Source organism: Podarcis cretensis (genome assembly GCF_951804945.1).
Source record: "Podarcis cretensis genome assembly, chromosome: 1".
In the NCBI taxonomy this organism is placed as follows: Eukaryota; Metazoa; Chordata; class Lepidosauria; order Squamata; family Lacertidae; genus Podarcis; species Podarcis cretensis.
Genome location: NC_137170.1, coordinates 123,492,469 through 123,505,605, shown reverse-complemented (window position 1 = coordinate 123,505,605; position 13,137 = coordinate 123,492,469). Strand labels below are relative to the sequence as shown.

Genomic DNA, 13,137 nt, shown 5'->3' with positions numbered 1-13,137 from the left:
TGATACTCTTAAGCTTGCATGTTTTTGCTTCCGTTTCCCCTCCCACTTTTTTTTTTTTTTTTACCTTATTCAGAGACATAATTTTGAAACTCTCTCTGCTGAAAATAGACGCTTACCTCTTTCTCTGGGTGGGCAGCAGTTGCGGGCTCTCATGCTTGGTCACCATCCCCTGGCAGTGAGAACAGAGTGCACATGGCTGGGTGGCCTTTGGGGGAATTTCCCCTGGCCGCCTGGCTTGAGTTGCCGCCAGATGCTGCACCCCAAATTAGCCAATGAGTCGCCTTTTGGGGGGGGTGCCTTGCAGGCTGAGAGGGTATTGGCTGCATGCATGTCCTCACAGCCAGTGAGGCACAAAAGCTGGCAGCACCATCCTGCCTCAGCGCAGTTGGCACTGACCCGGGTTTGGGGCAGCACTGTGACTCAGCCCACAACAAAGGAATCAACAAACCAAGGGACATAGCTCCTTTGAACTCCAACTTAGTTAGTTAAAACTAGAGAATTCTTTACCACCCAAGTATGTATTTTCAATAACAAACCTCTTTCTTATTTTTCCACCTCTCTCCTAACAAGGATTCACAAGCTGAAAGCCTCCAAGCTGTGCAGTAACTTTGCATATCAGTCAACAACCACTCTATTCTGCTTTGGTGAAGCATCAAGAGTACTATGTCCAGTCCTGGGCATTACAGTTTAAGAAGGATACTGACAAACTGGAACAACTCCAGAGGCAAGCAACAAGGATGGTGGAAAAACTGGAGACCAAGCCATATGAGAAAAGATTTCTTCTCAACCTTTTGGAAGCAAGGGCAATTACTGATTTGGGGAAGAACGGACTAGGTAGATAATCAAAAATTTATCACAATTTCACTCTACATAATTTCATCGATAAGCATGTTATTGGTAAGAAAATGTATTTGATGCTTATAAAATAGACATTATAAAATGTATTTTATGCTTATAAAGTAAATAACTTAAGGCCACTGGTTTCAGTGGGTCTGCTCTACATACTCATAGCCTGACACATATCACCCCATGTGAACAAATGGTAATATTTATATTAGTAATGATTTTTATCCTACAAAATTTGAGAGTCAGATTAGAAAGGCATGGAAAACATGAGCCTTCTCAAAATCAATTATGTAAAGACTAAAGTGATAATCCTTGGTAGGAAACTGCTCTTTTCACAAATGATAATTAGGTAAAATTGATGCATAGGTCGATCAACTGTGGTCACTTTCCTCCATATCAAGTTCAAGGGATGAGGGATATGAAATAGATGGCTGCCTCTAAAAGTGGTGTAGGATTTGTAGTCTGCAATTTTGTTTCCACTAATGGACCAGGCCAGTTCAAGGTATTAGTAGTGGTGTACAAAGCCCAATACAACCTAGCAAAATACTTAAAGGCACACTACCTCTGATACTTTCAGATATCTGCAGGGTAAGTGCTGCTCATGGTGCTGTTGATGGGCACAGCACTGGCATGGGTCATGGCATTCTTGGCAATGGTTCACAATGTCTGGAACACATTCCTGACTGACATCAGAATTTCTCCTGCATTGCTGACATTTACAGTGGTGCCTCGCAAGACGAAATTAATCCGTTCCGTGAGGCTCTTCGTATAGCGGTTTTTTCGTCGTGCAAAGCAAGCCCATTGACAGCTTAGCGGATTAGCGCTATTAGCGGTTTAGCGGCTTTTAGCAGATCAGCTGATAGGCGGCTTATCAGCAGATCAGCTGATAAGCGACTTAGGGCTTAGGAAAAGGGGGGGGGGAGGGAAAAAACCCCGCAGGAACGCGCAAGACATTTTCGTCTTGCGAAGCAAGCCCATAGGGAAATTCGTTTTGCGAAGCGCCTCCAAAATGGAAAACCCTTTCGTCTAGCGGGTTTTCCGTCTTGCAAGGCGTTCGTCTTGCGGGGCACCACTGTAGTTGCCATATTTATTTCCCCAGACTTTTTACTGCCTGATGCTGTTTCGAAGGTTGTTATTGATTTTCTACTATATGCTGGGCTGTGATTATAATAAAATAAAATGTACATTTGGATGCAAGCATTCTTTAGTTCTTACAGACTCTGAATGTCATCTCAGAAATGGGATGTTCAGCAGTGAATTATGTTGTCCACCAATGTTTGAGCAGAGATGCACCCAACTGCCAATTGTTAGTTGGAAACCAAGGACAGGAGATGATCCGATCCTCATGTCTTTGTGGTCCATGACTCACTTAACTCACACCTATTTCTATCAAATTGTGTTACTCATGCTGCCCAACAGGTGCAACTGCATCTTGCATGACCTATTTGAGCTACATACAGCTTAGAGTTCTCTTTGTGGGAGATTCTGAGGTCCTTATCTTATTCTGCTGGCACTTGGAACCTGTGAAAAAGTAGTAATGAATACCAGAGCCTCTTCCGGTACATGGATGAAGGAGGACCCTGGGCAGTTCCCAGCATTTCCTGCTAGCTGAGTTTGGGATGATGTTTCAGCAAAGGCTTAAATCAGGGATGGCGAATCTGTGGGCCTTCCTGATGTCGTTGGATTCCAACTCCCCTCACCCACAAGCAGCATGGCCAATGGTGAGATATTTAATTTAATTTAATTTTGTGTATTGCTTATATCCCATGTTTCCTTACTAGGGAAAGCCCAAAGTGTCAAACAGAAAAATAAACACAAAATATTACAATAATCAATAACCATGCCCCCATGTAAAAATGTTTTATTTGAGGTTTGAGAAGGTCGCATGCCGGGAGGGGATGGGGGGGAGGTGGGATTCAAGAGTAATAGTGAATTCTGAATAAACCAGAAGATATAAATTCAGTGGGTTAAATCCCAAGAAAACAAGCTGAAGTATTAATAAAATGATCCAGAGAAACAATGCTAGGAGCAGAATGATATCACAAAACCATTTCTCCTCAAATTACTGGGCCAATTTATCAAATTATTGGTGGAAATGGTGTTTCTTCCCAGCCCTAATTGCAGCTATTTGCAGCTTGATCCTAAATCTGTTCACCTCAATCAAGGAAAGATGATGTGAATGTTGAAGCAGGATCCTGTGTATGATGATACTATTCAAACTTTCAAAAGTGTGTTCCACAGGGTAACTGCTTGGTTTCAGAGTTATGTCAGCATATGCATCTCTGTTTGGGTTGGGCAGAGATACTGAATCTAGTCCTCTACACTGCCACCCCTAAACAGGTGACTGGTGTGCTGTCAAAGGATACCACACAGGCCAGGTGTCCTGGATATATGCACAAGGAGATTCCTTCTCAACAGTACATGTCTTGTCTACTACTGCACTCAATGACCTGTGTAGAGTGGTCATTATGTGTTTGTTCCCTGTAATGTATTTAGTATTAGGATGTAAATAAGATTCTATCTCCTTAATTACTTATACCACCTGAACTCAAACATAATCAAATTAATAAAACATGCATATGTAGACTGGTTAAGATTTTGGTTTTAAATTCTTAGCTATTGTCTTTTCAGTGGTGTATTTCACATTTCATTTTTTAAAATCCATATTGTTAAATAAAATATTTAAGAACAATTTTAATTTATAAGAATGACAGTCTTTACACTTATTAAATGTTTTCTTTTTCAATTATTGGCCAGCCTTTTTAGATATGGGAAGGATACATAGACTGATTCATAATAAAAGCAGCAGCTGATTCACATTTAAGAATGGTAATACTATCTTTTGATACTGCTGGCCATGCTCCTTGGAAATATTCTTACAGCCTGTGAGGAGATACTCTCTATGGAATAGTCAGAAAATCAGCTCACCCTTGGCAGTAACAAAATGCGGTCTAGCAACTTATGAGGGACATGGCTTTAACATCTGACAGTTAGATTCATTGTTGGTTTAGCAGCCAATCATTGGTTTTGACGACACAAGTCTAATGAAGGTTGGAATATAAAAAGCCCTCTTGGAATATACATGATTCACCAGAGTGGTGAGTTGTCTCAGATTGCATTTGCCTTCAGTGATTCACACAGTACGGAAAGATTAAAAAAGGAACCAAAGGAAGGAGAAAGGAAGGAAGGGAAAGCCCTGCACTGAATGTGAGATCCTGCAGAAATAAAAAATGTATATTTATATTTACCTTTTCATTTTAATCATACCTGGTCCAGTGGATCTTAATGAAAGTAACCAGGCAAATGAAAACATGGAAAAAGATGGACTGTGCAACGCATGTACATGGAGGCAAAGTACAAAATCTTCAAGAATAGAAGCTATAAAAATTCAGATCCTCAGTAAACTGCGTCTGGAGCAAGCACCTAACATTAGCCGGGATGCTATAAGGCAACTTTTACCTAAAGCTCCGCCACTGCAAGAACTGATTGATCAATATGATGTCCAGAGAGATGACAGCAGTGATGGCTCTTTAGAAGATGATGATTATCATGCTACAACTGAAACTATTATTACAATGCCTACAGAGTGTAAGTACGTTTATTCCTTTATAAGATAGCACTAGAGACCAACAATCTCCTTTTGATCTCATCTAACAAACTGCTTGTGGAAGCATGCAACTGAGAGAGAGAAAAGCATTTTTTTTAATTGAATCATGTTCTACTGACAAGTAATTTTTCTTTTAATGGTATTTCCCCCTTTATATACAAACTAACAATTAACTTGTTTATTGCTGTTGGTATGTAAATAAGTTATTTAGTTAATCAACCTTATTATTTCAGTAATTTATTGTGCAAAAGTAAAAAAGGCATATTAATGCATCAGTTTGCATTAGCAAATCTTCTACGGACACTTGTTTTTAGGAGTTCCAGAAAACAGGGAGTAAGGGGAACATCCATGTAACTGACAAAATAAAACATTAAGCTTCAATGTACTGATATATTTTTACATGTTTTCACATACAGATATATAAATTATAACTATTTCCCAAACTCCTACTTTTTGAATTTTTGAATTTTGGTGCTTATTCACAATCATTCTTCTGATCTTCTGTTGCACTGGCACAATTTTTTAATTATAGCAGAGCTTTCATTTCTTCTTCCTTACACTATCTCAGCCAATCATGTATCGCATAGTGAATTTGATAGCATCATAGAACCAATTAGATTTGGCTACCTAATGTTGTCATGGGATGCGGGTGGCGCAGAGCCTAGGGCTTGCCAATCAGAAGGTCAGCGGTTCGAATCCCTGCGACGGGGTGAGCTCCCGTTGCTCGGTCCCTGCTCCTGCCAACCTAGCAGTTCAAAAGCACGTCAAAGTGCAAGTAGATAAATAGGTACCGCTCCGGCGTCAAGGTAAATGGCGTTTCCGTGCGCTGCTCTGGTTCGCCAGAAGCTGCTTAGTCATGCTGGCCACATGACCTGGAAGCTGTACGCCGGCTCCCTCGGCCAATAAAGCGAGATGAGCACCACAACCCCAGAGTCGGTCATGACTGGACCTAATGGTCAGGGGTCCCTTTACCTTTACCCTTTACCTAATGTTGTCAGTGAGGGCAAAAAATCCAGTCGGAACCCCAAACTCAGCTCTAGCTGCACCCCAAAATAATTGATTGAATTAATGTACTGGAAGGAGCCCAGGTCAAACATTAAACACTTCCCACTATAGTACTGCCTTCAGATGTCTTCTAAAAGTTGTATAGTTATTTATCTCTTTTGACATCTAATGGGAGTGCGTTCCACAGAGAGGGTGCCACTGCCGAGAAGGCCATCTGCCTAGTTCCCTGTAATCTCACTTCTCGCAGTAAGGGAACTGCCAGAAGTACCTCAGAGTTGGACCTCAGTGTCTGGGCTGAACAATGGGGGGTGGACATGCTCCTGCAGGTATACTGGGCTGAGGAGGTTTAGGGCTTTAAAAGTCAGCACCAACACTTTGAATTGTGCCTGGAAATGTACTGGGAACCAGTGAATTATATGAATTATATGGTGATATGGTCCCGGCGGTCACTCCCAGTCACCAATCTAGCTGCCGCATTCTGGATTAGTTTTAGTTTCCGAGTCACCGAGTCAATACTTATTGAAACATGTGTCCTGTTGGGGCAACATAGTACCGAGAGAAAACGTTCCTTTTTTGCCAAGGTGTGTTCTGCGGCGAAAATGTTACCAGACAGGAAGGCTTGGTTGAGTTGTCAATACATCCAGAGCCACATACTCTCTCTCCAACTAACATTTTCATGCCATTTTGCGCCCCCGCAAAACACTAAACATGACGGGTACTTTCTGAGTGGCAAAAATGTTCACAACACTCAGTCTCTGTGCTTAGCTCTGGCATACATTTGCTTTCTCCTAATCTAATTATTTTGTCCACAACTGTTAATTAATATAATCTATATTAACCACATTATTAATCTAATGCATTCATTAATGTAGCACTTAATAAATGCCAATGGTGCTATATTTTAAATAATGAAATGTTCATGCACAGCTCTAGGAATTCTCTTAGTTGTATTAAGAAGGAATGAAGATATTTACTGAATGAGCAGATTCTTAGTTATCTTCTTAGTGCTGAGCATCTGCCATGGCTCCTATCAAGTATCTTTTGCACAGCTTATATTATAGTATCTTATGTTCTTCATTAGCTGAAGTATTTAGCTATGGCAGCTGTTTTCGGAATAACACTTAAGGCGATGATAAAATAAAGTAAAAGGACAGCTTGAGCACACACGACTTAGATTTGCTACCAGCAACAGTGGTTTAAAATATTCAAAAGGAGCGAAATGGTTATTTTAACATTTATTTTGGAAAGAATAACCAAGAATTTATGTTTTAGAAATTCATATTTAAAGAAACATGATTTAATTATTTGTGCTGACTTATCAAAAACATTGTAGAAAATACTTTTATTCTATTTATTTCACTCTTCATTTGATGGCATTTTAAAAATGCAAAAACTTTTTTGGTAACTTAATATGAAAATGACTTAAGAGTACATGTCTACTCAGAAGTAAATCCCCTGTGATTAGGATTGCAGCCTTAACATATTTTTACTTCAGGCACAGGATCTTGGGTCTGCAACCACATCCCAATTAGAAGCAGGCCCATGCACAGAAAAGAATGCTATTGTAAATCTGTCCTTTATATTGCTGTCTCTGGAAAAAGCTACTCATATAGGGGTTCTTTGTGGTACATGAGTGCTAGAATACATCAATATGTGATATTATTTTACACTAGATGTACGGAGAGTTAAAATGTATCTAACAGCTTATATAATCTCACTGTATGCTAAAATAAGATTTCCTACTATACTGCAATTCCTAGTCTCACAAAGTAAGTCAGATATGGCAAATTAAAAATCAGAAAATTAAAATAAAGTTATTAACAATACATTTTGTTGCAATGCAAATGAACGCAACTTGGTTTCTGCTATACTTACTCTGTTATAGCTTATTCACAACTCTACTATACAGTGGTACCTCTGGTTACGTACTTAATTCGTTCCGGAGGTCTGTTCTGAACCTAAAACTGTTCTTAACCTGAAGCACCACTTTAGCTAATAGGGCCTCCCGCTGCTTCTGCGCTGCCACCGCACGATTTCTGTTCTCATCCTGAAGCAAAGTTCTTAACCCGAGGTACTATTTCTGAGTTAGTGGAGTCTGTAACCTGAAGCGTATGTAACCCGAGGTACCACTGTATGTAATTAAAATAGAAATAACACTACATAACTTGATTGAATGTTTGCCATTCATTGTGTTTTAAGTGGAAGTTATATGTCACAGCCACTTTCAGGCTGAGTACACTGTACAATGTGTTCAGTGCCCTTGGTAATTTTGACTAGGGGGTGGGGGGAGAGAGAGAGACTTTATTTCAGAGAGTGATTTGTACAGCTGGACAGTTAGTATAACTACACAGACTCTCCAAGATTCTCAGGGTATATTCCCTTATGATTTGTTTTCTTTTTAATAATCAGTATAATTTTAAAAGTTCAGCCTGTCCTTTTCAGCAGAAATCAGCGTAATCACATAGTACAAACATGACATCATATTCATCATATCCACTTAGCAGTCCATGGAATTCAATGGTATTTACTCCCAGGTAAATGGTATAAGATCAAAACATAAAACACAATACAGAAAAAGCAAATAGTGAAATTATATATACACATGAATCATTTTCACCTAAGTCCTCAAATGAACAAGCAATTCCTTAAGATTTCAGTGGATTTCCTCCAAGAAAGGTCTTTTGAGTACTGAAAATTAAAAAAAAAAATCCAAGTTTTTTTGTTTCGTTAAGTTTCTTTCTTAATCTATGGTCAATATTTCCCCCCCTTTTCTTTTCTTCCTATGATCTGCTTTCATATGGCCACTTATTTTGTGATTATGTTTCTCTTTTTTATTGCAAGCTAATGGAATTATTGTGTTTTATTGGTAGATCCAGATTTAGTTAGCTGCATGTAGGTATCATTCAAATCAATATGAAAACTTAGTTATGACTTAGATCCCACTGAAATCAACAGAATCTAGGTGCAACTAATTTAGTCTGGACTCTGGACCCAACCCTATGGAAACTGTGAGGTGCTTTAGAGACTTCAGAAGGTGGTGGAATACAAATTAAATAAATACAAATAAATACTGGATCTAAGGCCACCATCTATTGACAAGGGAGAATTTTAAATGTAAAAAGTGACTGGACCTACTCCAAAATACCACTGGAACAGCAGACATTATACATGGAACTATACAAACTGTGAATGGGGATCTCTATTCGATAAGGATTTTTTATGTGCTCCTTATTACTGGATATGCACTCACTCAGATTGGCCATAAATGTTTGTTGCACATCAAGAGGTTGTGGGAGGGGGATAGCAAAATTTTGATGGAAGTATTGAATACTGATTAAAATGGGGCAAAGTGTGAAGCACTTGTGGTGGTTAAAAAAATAAAAGTGGTATACATCTTAGATGGTCACATGAGATCTGAGCAACTGTTTCTACTGCAAATTTTAAGTCACTGCTAAGAAATTGTCTGAAGATATTATAAAATGTTTACATGTTTTCTGATGTTTGCAAACAAGTAATATTTTCTATCCATTTGTTTATAGCTGATTTCCCTATGCCAGTGGAAGGAAAACCCAAATGTTGCTTCTTTAAGTTTAGCTCCAAAATACAGTATAATAAAGTAGTGAAGGCTCAGTTGTGGATATACTTAAGACCAGTTCAAAGGCCTACAACAGTATTTGTACAGATCTTGAGACTCATCAGACCCATGAAAGATGGTACAACCTCTACTGCAATTCGATCTTTGAAACTTGACATGAACCCAGGCACTGGTATTTGGCAGAGCATTGATGTGAAGACTGTGTTGCAAAATTGGCTCAAACAACCTGAATCTAACTTGGGTATTGAAATCAAAGCTTTGGATGAAAAAGGAAGAGATCTTGCAGTAACTTATCCAGGACCAGGGGAAGATGGTTTGGTAAGTTTCACTTGGAAATTTTGCAGGAACTTATTTGTAATTCATTGCTTAAAAGGATGTTTCAGACAAATGAAAGAGGAATTTACAAAAGCTGTGATTATTAATGCAGTGTGAAAGCTCCAGTAAATTAATGATACCAAGAGCTGGAAAATGTCCTCCGTGTTCCAGCAGAACAATTAAACCAGAATTGTACATAAACTTCATGTAGTTGTTTACCTGTAACTGGAATTATTAACACTTATTTTTCATTTCCTCAAGCTGAGTGCTATATGGAAGGTGGTTATATAGGCCATTTTTAATAGCTAAAAATTAATAACACCAACAATTTGGGTGTTTGATGTCTTAATGCTTTCTAACAGGACAATGAAAAAGTTTATGACTAGGAGCCAAAGACTTCCTCTTTGTATATGTCCAAGAGCTTGAGGATTCACAGTGACATTTTAAAATTTTGTCCTTTGGGCAGTACACTGTATAACAAATTGTTTTCAAAACAATAGGGTGTTTTTTTAATGGATTGCCATGTAACATTGTAGCTGCTGCAATTCTTCTAGGCTTTATTTTATTTTTACCACTCTTCTCCTTACACATAAAAGCCCCTCCCAAGTAAAAAGCAGACAAAGGTTGTTTTTTTTTGTAACAAGGCTGGTTACATCATCATCACCATCAACATTACAGCTCTTGAATGCTATACGTTTAGAAAAATATATTTTTTGTGTCAAATGTCAATCACTTTACCAAAATACTATTCCTTTTTCTTTATTCATAGAACCCATTTTTAGAGGTCAGGATTACAGATACACCAAAAAGATCCCGCAGAGATTTTGGTCTGGACTGTGATGAACACTCAACAGAATCTCGATGTTGCCGTTACCCGCTGACTGTGGATTTTGAAGCTTTTGGATGGGACTGGATAATTGCACCCAAAAGATACAAAGCAAATTACTGCTCTGGAGAATGTGAATTTGTATTTTTACAAAAGTATCCACACACTCATCTTGTACACCAAGCAAATCCAAGAGGTTCAGCAGGCCCATGCTGCACACCTACTAAGATGTCCCCAATAAATATGCTGTATTTCAATGGAAAAGAACAGATAATATATGGAAAGATACCAGCTATGGTGGTAGATCGTTGTGGGTGCTCATGAGTTCTTCATTAGGTTTGCCACTTCATAAAATATGGAATCTATGAAAAGTATTTCCCTTGAGCATTTTTTGAAACTGTGAATTTTTGTACAATAGGCCTACCTCTGATAGGCTATACTCTAGGCTATTGTAAAGATTTCGTACCAGACAAGCTACAGTATGTGAATTGAAAGACATTTTTATGCAAGGGCTGGTTAAAAACCAGTGAAAAAGATAAGCTACAATCAAACTCACAGGATTTCACAATGAATTTCTTATTCTGGGAAGGTATTTTTTCATTTATGCAAACAACATAATCATATACAAGTTTCAGCAGATAGAAGTAGAAAAAGGCAACCTCCTTATATTCCAGAGAATGAAAAGGAGCAGGCTATTAAATATAGTCTGAAAAGTTGAATTCACTGTTGTACTTGCATTAGAGGATATATTTGTGACGTATAGAGTGAACAGAGTACCAGTGAATTTTTCTCAAACACTTGAATTGAGTTTAGAGTATAAAAACTGATAAGATGAAATTCCACAAAACAGATAAGTTCACAAATTAGGGTAGGTACATTTTGTTTCCATTCCTTTTATAATTAGTATGTACATTACTTTCTGCCAATGGTGCTATCATAGTAGACTTACAATCCAGTCCCAAGATTTGCTGCAGGAAGCAATAAGTATTTTGGATGGGATGTACCAACAGCTAGATTACAATATTGTCACAAAACTGGATATTGTATTGGAACTGCAGACACCAGGAGAACTGAGGTTCTGACAGCTTTAAGTGCACACATTACAATGAATCTCCCTCTCCTAAACTACAGTTTGTCATTCACAAGAATTTTTAAAAATTACTTTAGCAGACAGCTGTATTACAAATAATAAATGGCAAGAAATTGTTCTTTATTGTACAATTGTTATAACCCATATTGCAACATTACAGTTTGCACTATGATAAACCAATTGAGAGAATTCATAAGTACAGTACTGTAAAAATAAAACATGAATATTTGTGTAATATAATATATATATTATATATACACACAATATTATAATGTAAATAAATGTGTTTTTTTAAGTTACTATGACTATACCATATATATGATGCAACAAATTTGGAATAACTCAGATTAAAATTACACTTCCGTCAATGATATAAATAAGTTATTTTATTATTTTGCAACAAATATACCAATATTCAGTATTTATTCTAATGCTCTTGAGAACACTGTTATATAAATGAAATCACCCTAATCAATGATTGCTCTACCCACTTGTTGTATACTTGTTGCTTATATGGGTTCTGTTTTTTCTTTCTTTTAAAATTAATGAGTGAGGCTACATGTAAGAGTTTCATATGCACATGCCTTAGTGCAGGGTTTGCCAGCCTGGTGCCCTCCAGATATTTGTTGGTCTCCAACTCCCATCATCCCTGATCATTGGCCGTACCAGTCAGGTCTGATGGGAGTCCAACAACATCAAGTGGCTTCACCTGAATTAGTGGATCAGAGTGATGGCAGACATAAGTAAACAATGGTATCCATATTAAACACAAATGCCATGAAATTAATCAACATGACTAAGTTATGTCCAGTAAATTCAATGGGCCTAATGTGAGTAGAATTTAGTATGCTGCAACCAACTATTATTGCCAGATCAACTATGTTAGCAGTATATGTCAGGAGATATTGTGGGCTGGATCCAAAGATAACCTTTCAGGGATGGAAGGGAAGGGCTGTTTACTTTGTGTTTAAGCACTGCATGAGAAAAAAGAAACTAAGTCCCAAATGTTCCTTCACTTGCACAACAGCATGAACAGCCTCTCATGTAAAAAGTATGAAAATGGGTAAAAAAATTACCTGTTAATAGCATTGTGTGAACTGTGGCATAAACTTCTGTACAAACTTTTACAGAACAGCATTAGTGGCTGCTTTCCTTCACTCAACATTATTTGCATTCAACATATCGTTGATTCAGTTAAATTCTTAGCAATATATCAACATACTGTTAACAGCACAAACCCATATATTTTCACTAACTGTATTTTTCTTATGAGCTAGGATCTTGCAAAATATTTTATTACTTTCATTTTATAAGTATGTAATAAACTTTAATTTTCATGTATTACTGTATATTTTGCTCAGCATAATCAGTAATTTTTAATCAAAACAAAGTTTAGAAATCTATTTCCTATCAAGAAACTTTATTTTCAAATGTGAAAAACAATTGAAAATACAAACATTGTTCAATAACCACTATAATTTCTGTTAAAATATTTTCACTTTTGTATAATATCAAAACTCTATTTGTTGTATACTGGATTTCAACTTATCATTTTGTGTGAAATTACAGCAGAATATCAGTCTCTGGGTTTTCTTCTTTTCCCCCAGCTGTGAAATAGCTAAAATGCCAATTTTCTATTTATTTTTATTTCAGTGGGATTTAAACAGTTTTGTGGGTTGCACAAAGAGGCCACAGTTCAGTGCAGATAAGATCCACTATCAGAATCCATGAAATATAATGCATACATGCAAAGCACTTCTCCTTGTACACAGAGAGCCTAATTATTTTCTCTACTCGCAACGGCTCCTCCTCAAGCATAGCAGAATGTCACTATGGAAGGTCCCCTGACCTTG

General features: G+C 37.6%; 1 protein-coding gene and 1 long non-coding RNA gene across 2 annotated transcripts in view; one reads left to right on the top strand and one right to left on the bottom strand.

Annotated features, from left to right (window-relative positions):
- The window catches only part of LOC307220167, a 65,641-nt gene that overhangs the window by 22,281 nt on the left and 30,223 nt on the right, over positions 1-13,137 (bottom strand). The gene's annotated exons all lie outside the window — the stretch shown is intronic.
- On the top strand, positions 3,858-12,871 carry MSTN (myostatin). Its single transcript, XM_079970842.1, has 3 exons — positions 3,858-4,434; positions 8,998-9,371; positions 10,138-12,871. Exons 1-3 carry the CDS (start codon positions 4,077-4,079, stop codon positions 10,516-10,518), a joined length of 1,113 nt encoding a protein of 370 aa, XP_079826968.1. The 5' UTR covers positions 3,858-4,076; the 3' UTR covers positions 10,519-12,871.